The 15,423-nt window shown below is 41.4% G+C and overlaps 2 protein-coding genes across 2 annotated transcripts in view; one reads left to right on the top strand and one right to left on the bottom strand.

Moving 5' to 3' along the window:
* The first annotated feature begins 209 nt into the window (after positions 1-209).
* Positions 210-3,004, top strand: LOC126377596 (heme oxygenase 1). Its single transcript, XM_050025411.1, has 4 exons — positions 210-558; positions 993-1,125; positions 1,694-1,902; positions 2,432-3,004. The coding sequence occupies exons 1-4, from the start codon at positions 459-461 to the stop codon at positions 2,722-2,724; spliced, it is 735 nt and encodes a 244-aa protein (XP_049881368.1). The 5' UTR covers positions 210-458; the 3' UTR covers positions 2,725-3,004.
* Positions 3,005-3,676: 672 nt separating this feature from the next.
* Positions 3,677-15,423, bottom strand: part of LOC126377497 (uncharacterized) — a 56,674-nt gene continuing 44,927 nt past the window's right edge. Inside the window, exons 55-70 of the mRNA XM_050025230.1 lie at positions 15,122-15,287; positions 14,089-15,019; positions 13,318-13,513; positions 12,873-13,006; positions 12,267-12,508; positions 11,455-11,657; positions 11,116-11,269; positions 10,331-10,563; positions 9,555-9,679; positions 8,649-8,843; positions 8,014-8,135; positions 7,347-7,495; positions 6,074-6,185; positions 5,390-5,521; positions 4,177-4,349; positions 3,677-3,903 (exon numbers count right to left, since the gene is read on the bottom strand). Coding sequence (XP_049881187.1) covers positions 3,817-3,903; positions 4,177-4,349; positions 5,390-5,521; positions 6,074-6,185; positions 7,347-7,495; positions 8,014-8,135; positions 8,649-8,843; positions 9,555-9,679; positions 10,331-10,563; positions 11,116-11,269; positions 11,455-11,657; positions 12,267-12,508; positions 12,873-13,006; positions 13,318-13,513; positions 14,089-15,019; positions 15,122-15,287 — 3,354 coding nt within the window. The 3' untranslated portion in view covers positions 3,677-3,816. The remainder of the gene's footprint in view (positions 3,904-4,176; positions 4,350-5,389; positions 5,522-6,073; positions 6,186-7,346; positions 7,496-8,013; positions 8,136-8,648; positions 8,844-9,554; positions 9,680-10,330; positions 10,564-11,115; positions 11,270-11,454; positions 11,658-12,266; positions 12,509-12,872; positions 13,007-13,317; positions 13,514-14,088; positions 15,020-15,121; positions 15,288-15,423) is intronic.

Raw genomic sequence — 15,423 nt, forward strand, 5'->3', positions numbered from 1 at the left:
ACGACGAAATTACGTATTACCAGCTATTAAGTTCAATAAAAATCTATTAACAACCGGAAAGGAAGAGCGACCGGCACCAGCACCACTACGCTGCGCAAAAAAACGAATAGAAAAGAAACGCACACATCCACAAGCTTGAATATTATGTGAGTTTCGTTCTGTTACGTTATACGGTCGTATTTACAATAATATTTTTTATATTAATTTTGAACGCCTATTAAAATTGCGATTCTCAAATAAAATATCTTACACAAAATAATAAAATAAAGACTGTAACGAACGTGTGATTGTTTTACATTGAACATAAATACAAATACAACGAAACGCAGTTAAAAAAAACTTCAACTAGAAAACAGCTGATCAATGGGATGACATTGAATTTTCCCGTGGTTTTCTTTCGTTTTCCTTCCTTGCAAATCTAAATTGTTGAATAACAAGTTTCATAATAGACGAGGAAAATGTCTAACGGTGTGGAGCTATTTACTACCCGCATGAGGAAGGCGACAAGGCAAATACATTCCATGAGCGATGCCTTGGTTAACGCGAAATTTGCGCTTTGTAAGTACTTTTGTGTGTAACTTGTGGAATATTAATTTCTATCACTGTGAATTGGATTTTACTTGTACAAACATACATAAACTCATCGAAAGAGATATATTTGTAAGAAAGAAAAATATACTGATTTGCGAATTTTCCTACTTCTATTTTCACTTAGTAACTTAAATATTAGTTAAATAGTCGCAAATTCAACTTGTGGATAATAATAAAATAGAATTAAAACACATTAAATTACAAAAACAACAACACGAGCTAATTATAAATAGAAAACCTCCTCCAGCGCGCCACACTGAGGCAGAGCGCCCAAAACGCTGGCAGCATGTCCCCTCTGAACCGCCAGGCCTATTCTCTGCGCAAAATAACTGCCAGCTCTCGTATCGCCAGTAAAAAAAAATTAAAATGAAGTTACATACAAAGTTAATGTTATATTTCAGCACTTAATGATGAGACAGTGTGGGGCGGGGGGCTATTTATATTCTACCATGTATTTGCATTCCTTGAAGATGCCAAAGAGAGATTGAACATGCCAGACTTCAATAAAATGTTTGTTCATAAAATTCTTTACAGGTGAGTCTCTTACTAAAAAAAAAAAATATTTGAGTTAAAGCTGTTTTTGTGTTATTTACCTGAGTACCTAACATAAATTATTAAATAAAGACATATCTAAAACTAATAATTCTATTTGACTTATTTATGAATTTTAATCAAGAGAAACATAATAAAAAGGCAGCCATTTTATAACATTTAATTTTATTTGACATCACAGTGTGCTTTTTCATATAAATTATATTTGACTAGTAAGAAACTAGCCTGTTGTTAAACATGTATATCCATATTGTTGAGACTTATCCAACTTATCTAGCCAATTAGATTTTTTTATTTGGTTTCATTGCTGGTCTTATTGACTTTGTTGGTTTCATTGATTTGGGCGAAAGGCAAGAAGGACACCACTGCCCTATTTTTCCCTAAAAAAGTAGCATGGATAATGCTACGCCGACAAGAATGTGACTCTTAAATTAGTGATGATGATGATGACGCTAGTTCTTCCATATGTTTTGCTTTTATCTCGTGATCAGTGTCATTGACAATAAGTAGATGATTTGGTATTATATGCTTTTTATCAAAATACTTCCAGAAAATCAGCATTTGAAGAAGACCTCAACCACTACCTCGGTGAAAACTGGCAGGCGATCCCGAAGTCCGAAGCTCTGGAGTTGTACCTCAAACACCTGCAAGAACTGGAGAAAGAGAATCCGCAGTTGCTGATGGCATATGCTTACCATTTGTATCTGGGGCTGCTGAGCGGTGGCCAGATACTGGCTAGGAAGCGGAAGATGTTTGGTGGTATGTATTGTTACTTTTTTTTTATTTCATATACAGGGTGTTAGTGACATTGTAACGAATACTCAGGAGGATCATCCCCGACGAAAAATTCCACTTGATATCAACTCAGAACCATGGCCTCAATCACCCCTCAAAGTTTTCGTTAATTGTCACTAACACCCTTTATATTTAATTTCAAGAACATTTATCCCAAGAGGCTACAATGACATATAAAAAAATCAGACCCTATCAGGGTTTATTTGTATTTTTTTAATGTTTCTGCTAATAAACGATCAGCACTGACCGTACAAAATAGTTATGTTGTCAATAGACCAGTATGATAAAAAGCCAATACATTTAACTAAAAATAATAATTGGCTGATAACCTATCATAGTAAAGTTTATCTTATGAGACAACTAACAACTTTTTTTGTAACAATTTGTGCCTCCAATGGTCCTATTCAATTACAAGATGTTATATTTAATTCTAAATTTACGAACGTTACTACTGTGAAATGGAACTTAATGATAATGATTTTTTAAATTCCAGGTTCAAACTCCACAAAGGAGACACACAAAGACAAAGTAACTGATTTTAGTGACGTTGAGATTTCCCAATTGAAGAAAGACTTCCGGCAAGTTATGAATGAGATTGCTGACACAATGACGGAGCAACAAAAGGAAGAGTTTATCCAAGAGAGCAACCAAGTGTTCATACTCAACAATCTTATTGTCAATTCAGTCGGAGGACAGTACCGTGTGTTACGTCATATGTTGTATAAAGTTGCTGCTTTTAGCGTGGTGGTAGTCGGTGCTATAGTCGCTTATAAAATGTATAAATGATAAAAGTATTCTTTTTATTGTTAGGATTTTTGAGTGAAGGAGTTAGTCAAGTCAGAACAGCATGGTTCTTTTTAGAAACTGATCCTTTTTGTTGACTATCAATTTTGCACCAAAATGCCATTTTGTTTGTGAATAAATCTATTAAATTATCAAGTAGATTCTTAAAGGTGTACAAAATCAACTAGAATATAATCTTTTTTTAGATATGTCATGTTTGTAGAATGTAGATACTTTGTGATATTGATGCTATTTTTTGTGAATATTAAAGACTGAGATTAACTAATCATAACATAAAGTTTTTGACTCAAAACAATGAATCCTTGTTACTACATTAAGCAAGGGGGTTAAAAAGGCCACATTGAAGCAATTCATCTTAAAAAGCAATATTGCTATTTGACATTTGCATTTGCACACTTTTATATGTGCAAATGTACAATACAATATTGTTTTTAGATGAATTGCTTCGATGTGGCTATTTTGACTCCCCAGGACACTTTATAATTTCATCATTATGGAGCATGCATAACTCTGATAATCCTTACGTTGCAAGTTCAGGAAACTTATGGGCATTTAACAGATAAGACTATCAGAGGCGAGCATTAGGTATGTGAGTATTTAGATATTCAAGAATAATCGTTGTCTATAATATTTTTTCACTCCACCTTTCATGCAATACACATACATGCAAAGTTATTCCGATTGGACCTGCCGGGCTAACATACGCAACGTGATAAAATTTTGGCGAAATCGATGTCTGTTTTTTTCCCTAACATGCGTGCCACGTGATTTTGTTCGTATTTTGACAGAACGACATGCCTTCTTTGGGTTCACATATCAATTATATCGTCAGAATCGATAAAATGACCGTAACAACACGTAACAACGTTTATCACGTCGCGCATGTTAGCCCTTCTGGATTTTAAACCATGCCACCTTAAAAAACAAACAGATGTGGCTATAAAAATAATTTATTACTTATAATTTCTATAAGTAGTGGATTATAAAAGTACGTCAACAATTCTACACTACGTTATGTACATAATTGTCATGCTATGCTATACATTGCTCATCAACTAGGTGAATTTATACTAATCATCTGAAGGAAGGCAGCGTTGGCGGGTCCATCGCTATGTCGATCAACTCTTCTATGTCTTCTGTGTTCCAGAATGACAGCTCCAACTGAAAAATAACAATAATAATTTTATGGAATGGGGACTTCTTGTAAGGGCATGTCATACAAGTCGAATAAGTGGGCCACAAGCCCACTTTAGTCTTTCAATTGATCTCAGATCTTCACATATATCTTGTATATTTATCTTAGGAACGAATGCCCATAATAAGAGTACGGGTTCGGGGTACCCATGCAGCGTGAGCGTGACGCAAGCGCAACAGCGGTGGCGCCAGGACGTTCGCCGAACCCCCCCGGGGGTGGTCCCCGGTGCCCCCACGTACCATCCGCAGCGTGTCCTGGCAGGGCCGGCAGTGCAGCCGGCCGTCGCGACACTCGCAGCGCGGCGCGGCGCCGCACGCATGCGCCGTGAGCGCGGCCCGCGCGCCCACCACGGTGGCGAACCGCCGCGCCACCGACCGCTCGCCCTGCAGCTTGGAGCCCGCGAAGATGGTGCCTGGGGACACGACGACGGCAACGTATTTACATGTTACGTACACTATGACTTAAGAGGTTGGCTATAGAATTTTAGAATGAAACAACCAGTCGGTAGGTCGGGACCAGTCATGTATCGTTCCTGAGAATGTTCCTATTCTTCTATCGTGTGGTGTGAGGTGGATTACCAAACCCATCAACCCTGGTGTCAGGGATATTACTGAGCCGCCATAGGCCCCTGACACGACTCTGCAACGAGTGCAACGACTACGTACTTAAATTAGTATGTTCCTATTGTAATATCTCTTTATTAGTTAGGACATTAGCTGTTTTTAGGAACATTCCTAAGAACGGCACATCTCTGGTCAAGACGGTACTTCTACGCTCCATCTTCTTTAATTGGTTTCCTCATTCAGGGGGGTTAAAATGGCCACATCGAAGCAATTCATCTAAGAAAGCAATATTGCAATTTGACATTTGCGCATATAAAAGTAACTGCGCAATGCAAACAAATGTCAAATAGCAATATTGCTTTCTTAGATGAATTGCTTCGATGTGGCTATTTTAACCCCCCAGGACGAGCGCGTTGTAAGGAGGAATTTTATATCACGCATTGTATTTATTAAGGTTGTTTCTATACTTCTTCTCTTCTGTCGTGTGGGTTGTGAGGTGGAGTACCAACCTTATCAACCCTGGTTGTTTTTATAGAAATAAAGTCAGTTCTAAATCAGCATTTTCGTCGTTTACTTCACTCCTAAGTCCCGCTTCACATGGCGATCCTGCCAGGATCCACACACACCACACACCTACACACAGTGTCATGACTCGGAAGCAAAAGCGTCGCAAGATACTTTTTTTTTGACGTGACTTATTGTAGATTTGCCACAGGTGGCAATAACTACTTGGCCGGACAAATGGGGAGCGCTGAAGGCTCTCACCCGGCACAAAGTGGGATGTATTCGGAAGCCGCAACTACCAGGGGATTTGGGTGGTGTTGAAGCTAATTTGAGCCTTTCGCAAGATACTCTCACTATTTCTGTTGTATGAAGCAGTATAACTCACCGTTGGTCTCGAGCGCGAGAGACGTGCACACGCTGAGCTTCTCCTTGGGCAGTTTGACCTGCTTACGCAGCGCCGCGTCGCCCACCAGACGCTCGTAGTCCTTATTCGTGTACGCTAGCGTGCTGTCGATACCTGGACGGAACATCAAAACAAAAATCAAATAAAATCTTTATTTGTGAATACAGGTATACACCAACACATAACACAACACACATACACATAACACACACACACGCGCACACGCACACACACACACACACAACACACACACACACAACACACGTGTTGGTAACATTTGTTATAATTGTAATTGACGGGTAATCGATAGGCATAAAATTATGGAGCACACATTAATTTTAGGCAGAAAATTAAAGGTCCTTCCAAAATTTTATATTTGTCAATAAATCGACAGAATTAAGTTGACAGCCCACGGCGAACGAATTGCATATATTATGTCAATCATCCTTCCCTTTCCTTTTCGGCGAATAAGAAAATGACGGGTATAACTTAAAGTAAAATTAGGTGACTGCAGGAATCGGGATCAATGTATGGAGGTGGTGCATACCAGCGCCTTCCTGGCAATGTCATGTAAGCACCTCAAGATTTTTACAGACCTTCAGTCGTCGATCATGGCCACGCGTCAAGTCGCTTGTCGCTCTGTAGCTATTTAATACAGACACTTACCAAAGAGGTACTTGGCGGCTCGTTTTTTGGCGAGCGTGAAATCGTCGTCCATCAGGATGTGCAGCGTCACAGAATTCTCCATTAGGTTATGGTGGATCGTCGAGTAGTCCAGCTGCAACACAACACACATAGTACCAATATGGAAGACGAAACTCACACTACCTAGTACCTACAGGGTGTTAGTGACATCGTAACGAAAACTTTGAATGAAATTTCCGTCGCAAAATTATGAAACTGAAAATAATTAAAAAAAAGAACACTAAAATGTTCATTAATTTTCCGACACGAAAGTAGTAACTGGGATCAAGGCCCTCTGAAGCACGGATCATTTTGCTTTGGATAATCAGTCGGTAACGTTCTAACTAAACTAGGAATCATAAAGTTGTCCGGTGGTTATAGGCTATGTGACGTGACACTAAATTCCATGTGACGCCCTCTAAAGGATAAAACCTGAAGATATATTTTTTGGAATAGACTACTTGACAACATAGTCAAATGAGATACGTTTTACTACAAAGCGAAAGTTATCCTGATATAGTTACATCATCAATAAAAGTGGTCAAACGTCGTACTCATTTTTACTTAATTCATAAATAAATTTCGAAAATATGTGGAAAAATAAAATTAGATTGATTTATGATCATTTCAGAGTAGCTTATTTCTAGATTAGCATTTTATAATTTATCTTTGACAAAGTCAAACAGTGGCGGCCTAGTGTGGTGCTAGGTGTGTCACCGCACCGGGCGCCGGAATAGGGGGGGGCGCCAAAATCAACCAAGACTGGACTATCTTAGGTAAATATCGGTGGCCGTATCCTAATCGATAAATATTGTATTTTGAGGGGGCGCCACTTTTAGGTCTCGTCTAAATGTATTGCTAGGGCTGCCACTGCAGTCAAATACCCTATTGTTCGGTATCAAATGAAAGGGCTTAATGTAATCTGGTTGTTGTGAGAAGCTCGGTGGCGCAGCGGTAAACGCGCTCGGTGTGCGATTGTCGAAGTTAAGCAACTTTCGCAAAGGCCGGTCATAGGATGGGTGACCACAAAAAAAAGTTTTCATCTTGAGCTCCTCCGTGCTTTGGAAGGCACGTTAAGCCGTTGGTCCCGGCTGTATTAGCAGTCGTTAATAACCACCGATCCGCACTGGGCCCACGTGGTGGTTTAAAGGCCCGATCTCCCTATCCATCCATAGGGAAGGCCCGTGCCCCAGTAGTGGGGACGTTAATGGGCTGGTGATGATGAATGTAATCTAGTTGTCCCCAAGAAGCGTACCGTCATGAAGGTGCTGTCGCAGCGCGTGCAGGGCAGCATGACGAGGGTGCGCGGCACGCCGGCGCGGTACGGCAGGCGGGTGGCGAAGCTCAGCGCCGAGAACATGTCCGCCTTCGCCGTGCGGTTGCCGCGGGACTGGTCCTTCTTCTCTGTGGCGGATAAAAAAAAATATGAGGACGCAAAGCGGTATATAAAGCGAAAGTTGATGGTAGGGCTGGCAGAGGAAGACCGAGAAGGATTTACGATGACCAAATTAGAGATGTCCTTAGAAAAGGTTTAATACGATCTACTCTGAACCGGCGTGCGTGTATGAAGCGATTGATGATTGTGGAGGAAGCAAGAGAAGTGTGTCAGGATCGAAGCAAATGGAATTCTATAGTCTCTGCTTACCCCGGTGGGAAATAGGCGTGAGTTTATGTATGTATGAGGAAGAAAAAAATAATGCATGAAGTCTTCGATGAGAGTGGAAGAAGCGAAAGTGGCATGTCAGGCTGGATCGTAATAAGGGGAATTCCGTGGTTTCTGCCTTCCCCAACGGGAAATAAACGACGAATCGGGGTAGGTCATAGGTGCATCCATTGCAAGACGAACTAAGTACCCACACGTCTCCGAGCTTTCTGTTAGACCAACGAAGAACAATAGTAGTGACCTCATGCGTTTAACTCACCGATATACAAGCTGTCGAAGTGCTGGGAGATCTCGATGGCGTTAGTGAACACCCTGTTGTTGACGTACAGCGCTCGAGGCTTCTTAAAGACGCCGCGACCGCCGAAGCCAACCACCGCGTATCTAGGAATAGAAACATAACAAGCTCATGACTAGTCAGAGGTACATCCAAGATGAACTAAATACCAACATCTGACCGAGCTTTCTGTCAAGACTGACACACCGCAGTGTTTTTTTACTATACACCTCTGGCTATACCTTCGGGCCTCCGTGGTCCAGTGGTTGAGCGTTGGGCTCACAATCCGGAGGTCCCGGCTCCGAATCCCGATGGGGACATATCACAAAAATCACTTTGTGATCCCTAGTTTGGTTAGGACAATACAGGCTGATCACCTGATTGTCCGAAAGTAAGATGATCCGTGCTTCGGAAGGCACGTTAAGCCGCTGGTCCCGGTTACTACTTACTGATGTATGTAAGTAGTCGTTACATGAGCCATGTCAGGGGCCTGTGGCGCAATAATAACCCTGACACCAGGGTTGATGAGGTTGGTAATTCACCTCACAACCCACACGATATAAGAAAACATCTTCGGGGAATAAGGGGTGATCCCATGTATCTGTTATGTTCCAACGCACCTGTTATCTGAGAGCCCGTTCCCTTGCAGCTTGGTGTCGAAAGCCTCGACGAACAGGTCAATATTCCTGTTCTTCCTGATGTTCTTGTTGCAGTACTGCGCCTCAACCAGGAACACCACGTCGGTAGAGTTGGGCACGTACTGGAGCGTGTAGAATGAGCCTTCCTCTATGATGTCGCCTTGTGGAGTCACGCATCTGTTAAGGAGAAAGTAATTGTGTCATAGGATATTTCAATAGAATCAAACAAAAATTGTTGGAAAGGACGCCATACACAAATCATTAAGAAAAAGATAATGTTTGCCGTAATTTGACAGTTTGGTTAAATCAGCTTATATGCTGGACTTGGAGCTGATGAAAAACATAGTACGCGTTTAGTTGCTGGATGCGTCACATCTTGTATCATTGGCAGCTTGTCCCGGTATTGTCTCCTGAAGAATATCCCTGCGGGTGTTTCGCCGGTCACTGTGTGCGGTGTTCTGTTATACATCGCTAAATAATCCTCCTAGGCGTGTTATAAAAATTGATAGAGGAATAAAGAGATAACAGAGGAGTGGAGAGAAGGGGTTGGGGGGAGGGGGCAGAGGAGAGGGAGGGAGGGAGAGAGGGGGGGGGTTATAGAGGAATGATGTCCTTTCTAATACGATGGACCATTGTAGCCGAACTGGTAATCTGTCATCATATACATTTTACGACTATTTTCGTATCAAAAGTGCCTGTAAGTTATGTTCTTTTTTTACTCGTGGCAAACTATGAAAGTGTTACGTGACAATGAACTGTATGTGATTATGAGAATAACGATGGATTCTTATTATCTATCGGTCACACCATATGACATACGATGGCAGACAGAGCTAAGCTGTACTATCCCTCGGTCTATCCTGATCCGACATATGTGAGTCTACTCACTGCACGCAATGGTCGGGGATGTGCACAGGAACATGCTGCATGTTACACAGCTCGAGGTACGCACTAGCCAGCGCGCACGCCTCCACGCCGGACTGGCACTCCGCGAAGAACGGCTGCGCGTCGATCTGAGGGAAATTACGGAGCAATTATTTTTAAATCTAGATACATAAATGATGTGATATCTTGGAATATCGATACCAAATGTAATTGTATGTTGTTTGGTGAAAACTTTTATTTTTAAATCGATTGGCAGATATAATAAACCACTCAGCAGTGCGCTTGGATAAGTTTTAGGGTTCAGACGCACCCAGGTGCTCTGGAGCAGTTACATAACATAACATAACAAATACTTTATTGCACAAACAGGAAAAAACAAAACGACGAAGGTTACGTGCCGTTCCCAGGAATGTTTCTGAATTTTCTCAATTTGGGAACATTCAGGGCAGTAAAAAGGCGCAAATGTTATGTTAAAAAAGCTCTATTACCTAGCCTTTAGGTAGATACGGGTTGTTTTTTACAGTTAATAGCCGGGCTAACGGCTTAACGTGCCCTCCTTTGATTGGAATCATCTTACTGTTTCGGATAATCAGGTAATTCAAGCCTGTAATGTCCTTACCGACAAAAGGACAGTCTTACGAAGTGATTTTGTCATTTCGATAATTTCGGGAATAGAACCTGGACCTCCAGATTGTGAGCCCAACGCTCTAACCACTACACCACAGAGACTGTTCAAGCAGTGTGATTAGTTAGGCTTAAGTAAGTATAAGTAAACTTACAACAGAGAAGCACGGATGCAGTGGCGACACTTTATTCTGGAAGAACTTGTCACACTGAGTATCGTTCTTGAGTTCATGGTTGTCTATCGGAGGCTTGTCAGTAGGCTCTATGTTCCACCCATGTTCTAACTCTGCAATGGAGGTCGTGTAGGAACTGTTAGGTAGTTGGAGGTCGTCGTATTGCTCGTTGTTGTATGTGCCGAGCAGACCGCCCAGACTTGCGTAGTACCAGCCTGGAAGAGGATGCATGAAGTGTTATGATAATTTTTTTTTAAAGATGACATTCCATGGAGCTAAGAGACGAGAAGAAAGGTTTACATCGCTTCTTCAAATCACATCAATAAATGATAAGCGAGTTGGTAACTTATAGAGTATCGTCAGAGCAAAAAATCTAGAGTTGCAATTGGATAAAAGATACATTATAAAAAGCTAATCTAGAAATAGAAGCCAGTCTAAGATGACCAAAAATCAATTACGTATTTGTTTTACTAATTTACGAATTATAATTAGGAATTAAATAACAACAACCATTATTGATGACGTCATACGTGTGTAATTCTATTTATTCTATACACATAAATGTATGTCATTTCACTAGACCCTCTTGCCAATTTGTACCTTTTATTTCTCGCGGGATATCTTACGGTGGAAGGCAATAAGACTCTTGTGGGAGACTCGTTTGGTTTTGACTGATCTAAGACACATGACTAGATCAGGAGCCTGCAGAATTACATGCATTATTTAACTGAGACTTGCATAATTGATCTGAGTCCTGCAGTATTTACCTGAGACCTGCAGCCTACAGGTGCGGAACAGCAGGTTGCACTGTATGTCCAAACCGTTGTTGCCCTGCACTGTGAGTGTGTCTGTTTGTCTATCCAGGATAAAGTCGTCCACGATCGCTGGCAGGCTGAGAGATGAGGAGCCGATTGATACTTGCTGGAAACGTATAAGAAGGTAAGAAGTATATGTTGTGCTCCCAGTAGATAGCGTCTGAAAACTGCGCTGGTGTGTATTATGTACTTGTTTAACGGACAAGGATATAAATCGTCCAAATACCACAAAAAATTCTGTCGACAAAAAAAAATATCTCTTAGATCGTAATACCATTGAATATAACTTACCTCACTATACAGATCAATGTGCACAAGATGCTTGGCAGTCAAGACGAGCAAGTTGTACCGTCCCTGGTCGTTGCTTTCCATCAGCACTGTGAAGTTGTTCTGCCTGTAGTCGCGCGAGAGAAGGAACGTGCCCGCTTCAGATATCGTGATCACTCGCTTGTCAAACGTTACCAATGTGCCTTGACCCGTCATCATTGCCATTCCTGGAGGGAAAATAATATTTAAATGTAGGTTTTGAAAAAAAAAAACAGTCTCTTTGGCAAAATACTCTATTACTGGTTTTGTCTTTGGCCTCTATCATTGTGGGTTGGTTAGTAGCACCCACACCAGCCGACTTAGAAATACTCGTTTTACGAATTGACGCACTTTCTATTAGAACGATGGGCTGGTAGTCTGTCATTATGCATTGTAAATTGAAACTTCATAAAATCTCGTGATTTTTTGAAAGTAAGATGATTCCGTTCTTCGGGACTCACATTTCGCTACCGCCTACCTATACTATACCCTGCTTAACGCTAACCTAACTATAATCATGCTAGATTATAATGACAACGGGACAAAGATATAGAGAGACGTGAGATATGTCTCATTCGCATTAAACGTATAGGTTGAGTACGAGAGTTGCTGTTTAGCAATAAGGTCACCTATTGTGCTAATGTTTTTATTCGTATGTTTATGTCTTTGTGCAATAAAGTATTATTGATTGAAAAAGCGAGAGATTTGTGACTCTATTCTTGATACGTCAAATCGGTTGTAAGTTTTGATACTAAGATTGGTGGAGTCATTTTTATAACTAAAAGAAGTACACTAACCAGCGAATGGTGGTAGAACGTTGTTCATGTCCATGTAGGGTCGGATCTCGTAGTAGTAGGACCAGATGCTCTTGTTGGTGGTGAGCCACTGGTCGAGGAAGTCCCGCACGGCGCGGTACTCGGAGATCTCGGTGAAGTCCGGCGTCCGGTTGAAAGCGTGCCAGGACATTGGCAACTTCTGCTCGAGAAGGATCTCGCCTTGACGCGGGTCGAAGATGAAGTTGGTCTTTGGTGTGCGATGCCTGTTGGAGATGGAAAGTTGGGGTAAGCTTTAAATATTTGTATGTTATGTTAAGAGAGATTTCAGGTCTGTACGGTGCGTGATCCCAGCTCTCCTCATTTATAGGGCCAAGTAGTGAATGCTAACTGAGGCAAATCTACAATAAATCACGTTTTAATCAAGAGTGGTGAAATAATTTTGAACTGTTTCGCTTTATTGGAAACAATGGTATACTTTGAATGATCTACATTGGAATTCTTTGAAGACTCTTTTCCACCAGATACAATGTAGATTTCCCTCGGATAGACCACTGACAGTTGTTTGCATAGTTTTATAAGAAGTAGCCGACTAAATATTACATGTTTGAAAAAATATAAAAGACTTACAATTCTTCATATTGGAGTGCGGTTTTCGCTAAGTCTGTGAGTTTCGCATACAGAATCTCGCTGACTTCTTCTAATGCTTCACCGATCAAGAAGTAATCGTACCACCACTTGAGTCGAGTGTATGCTTCCAAGCACTGAAAAGAAAAAAAAAAATACTTACTACTTATACGCATGAAGTGTAGTAGAATCGGAGTCGAGTTTTTTTTTTATTTGCTACTAATGAAGCATAGACGCACGCACGGGGTTGCAATTCTATAGCAATCAATATGCCGTTGTACGCGTGGTTTTAAAATAATTATACGAACATCATAAAATATTAGATTTCTGACAAGAACCATCGATAAAAAGAAAAATAATGAAAATTGTCTAATATCGCCAGAAATATTGTCCTGTATCTTTTGCAGGTCAGTGAACTATCCTTATGTAAACAAAAATATTTTCCCACCTTCTCTCTCACGTAGACAACTTGATCAGTCTTCAGGAAAGTCTGCCAGGCGTTCTTGAACTCTGCGTACAACTGCATAATCTCGTCCTTGAACGGAATGTACTTCTCAACCTTGCTCCACACCACGTTCCACAGCTTGCGGCTGTACTTTTTGATGTTAGTTATGACGTCGTTGTGGACCAGGTCTTTGTATATCCTGTGGGGGGGGGGGGATTCTTTGTAAGTATGTTGTTGTAATATAGACTCATCTTGAGAGACGGTTATCCGTCTCATAGCCACTGGCATTAGGGTATCTATTGAGCTAACGACCTCCGTGGTCCAGTGGTTGAGCGTTGAATTCACGATCCGGAGGTCCTGGGTTCGATTCCCGGTGGGGACATATCATATAAATTACTTTGTGGTCCCTAGTTTGGTTAAGACATTACAGGCTGATCACCTGATTGTCCGAAAGTAGGATGATCCGTGCTTCGGAAGGCACGCTAAGCCGTTGGTCCCGGTTACTACTTACTGATGTAAGTAAGTAGTCGTTACATGAGCCATGTCAGAGGCCATTGGCGGCTCAATAGTAATTCTGACACCAGGGTACCGGGTGAATGAGGTTGGTACTCCACCTTACAACTCACACGATATAAGAAGAACTATTGAGCTGCTAGAGGCCCATGTTACGTAAGTCCAAAACCAGAAGAATTATGAAATTGCTGCTTTCATTTCGTGAGAAAAATCTACAAACTTACACAATACACATACATTAAACATTATACCTCTACATACCTGTCCATTTCCTGTCCGAATGTCGACACATAGTTGAAGTATGGCGAGACAGTGAGTTCTTGCGTGCGATTGTAGAAGAAATCCATAACTCCCTTCCATACAGCAACGACAAACGACTCAGTGTAGTGCAATATCTTAAAGAATAACGGTTCTATAGACTTCAGCAACTCGTGCCAGTATTTAGACATCCTAGTTGTAGCATTCACCCAAGTTTCCTCCCAATATTCAAGCAATTTCATATGCAAATCCCTCACAAAGTTATCATACTGCATTATCATTGTTTCAAGTTTATCAGATACTAATTCCATGAAGTCAGCTTCCAGCATTTTGTTCATCGATTCTAAGAAATTCGCGTATGCCATTTTGATCGAATCAATGACGTATGTTAAGCTATCTTTTATGGATTTGCTCGTATTGCCCATCATTCCCCACATATCGTTCACTATTCCTGGCAAACTCTCCAAATGGTTCCGAATTGCCATTTCGTCTAAGACATAGTAAGTGAATTCGACAATATCTTTGACATAAAAGTCGTTTTTATCGTACGAATCGTTTAGGAACTGTTCGAAGTCATCCAAGTCGTCTTTTATAACGTGTAAGTCGTTGAGATCATCCAAGAAGTCCCTGATTCTCGGTTTGGCGTCCGTCCAGATGTTTCTTAGAGCCAAATGTGCTTCCATGGGTGCTTCTTTGAGTATGACTAGGGTGTCGTTTATTTGTCCGTAGAGAAGTTTGACGGCGTACACGGCTTGTGCCTTGACTTGGCTGAAGATTTGCGGGCGCCATACTATGGAGCTGGTGAGGAGGCGCGAGTGGTTGAGCCGGATGTAGGAGGCGAGGTCGACGGTGGTGACGTCATCGTAGTCACGCCACGCGTCGAAACGGGCTGAGCGGGTGTCAATGATGCGGCCCACCACGTGGTACGAGATATCTGGGGAGAACGGATATTTAAATGGAATAAACTTAATATCAGTATTATTGTAGTTTAGGGTTCAGAGGTCCAGCCTGGGTAGTAGTAGGTATAATAACTTACCATCAGTACTATTGTAGTGGGCTATCAAAGACTTGTCCTTCATAGAGAGTGTGGCGACGCCGGTATCATTGCCGGTGGGCCGGTCCACCCAGCTCAGTAGCCTGTATGAGGGGTATGTGAGGTCCCAGGTTCCATTTGCACGGTAGTAGTATGTCTCGTTTGCTTTCTGTGAGGTTAACATTCAATTTTAGTCATGGTAGCATAAGGCGGGTTGCTGTAGAAGCCAAGGAACAAGGAACAAAATGATTCTAATGGTAACACATTGACATGAGACAAAAATGTCGATTCGACGATTTTGTGAC

This window comes from Pectinophora gossypiella, chromosome 23 (genome assembly GCF_024362695.1).
Source record: "Pectinophora gossypiella chromosome 23, ilPecGoss1.1, whole genome shotgun sequence".
NCBI lineage: Eukaryota > Metazoa > Arthropoda > Insecta > Lepidoptera > Gelechiidae > Pectinophora > Pectinophora gossypiella.

Coding starts and splice junctions, on each gene's coding strand:
- LOC126377596 (XM_050025411.1), top strand. CDS start 459: ATGTCTAACGGTGTGGAGCTATTTACTACCCGCATGAGGAAGGCGACA. Junction 559..992: donor TAACGCGAAATTTGCGCTTT/GTAAGTACTTTT, acceptor GTTATATTTCAG/CACTTAATGATGAGACAGTG. Junction 1,126..1,693: donor GTTCATAAAATTCTTTACAG/GTGAGTCTCTTA, acceptor AAATACTTCCAG/AAAATCAGCATTTGAAGAAG.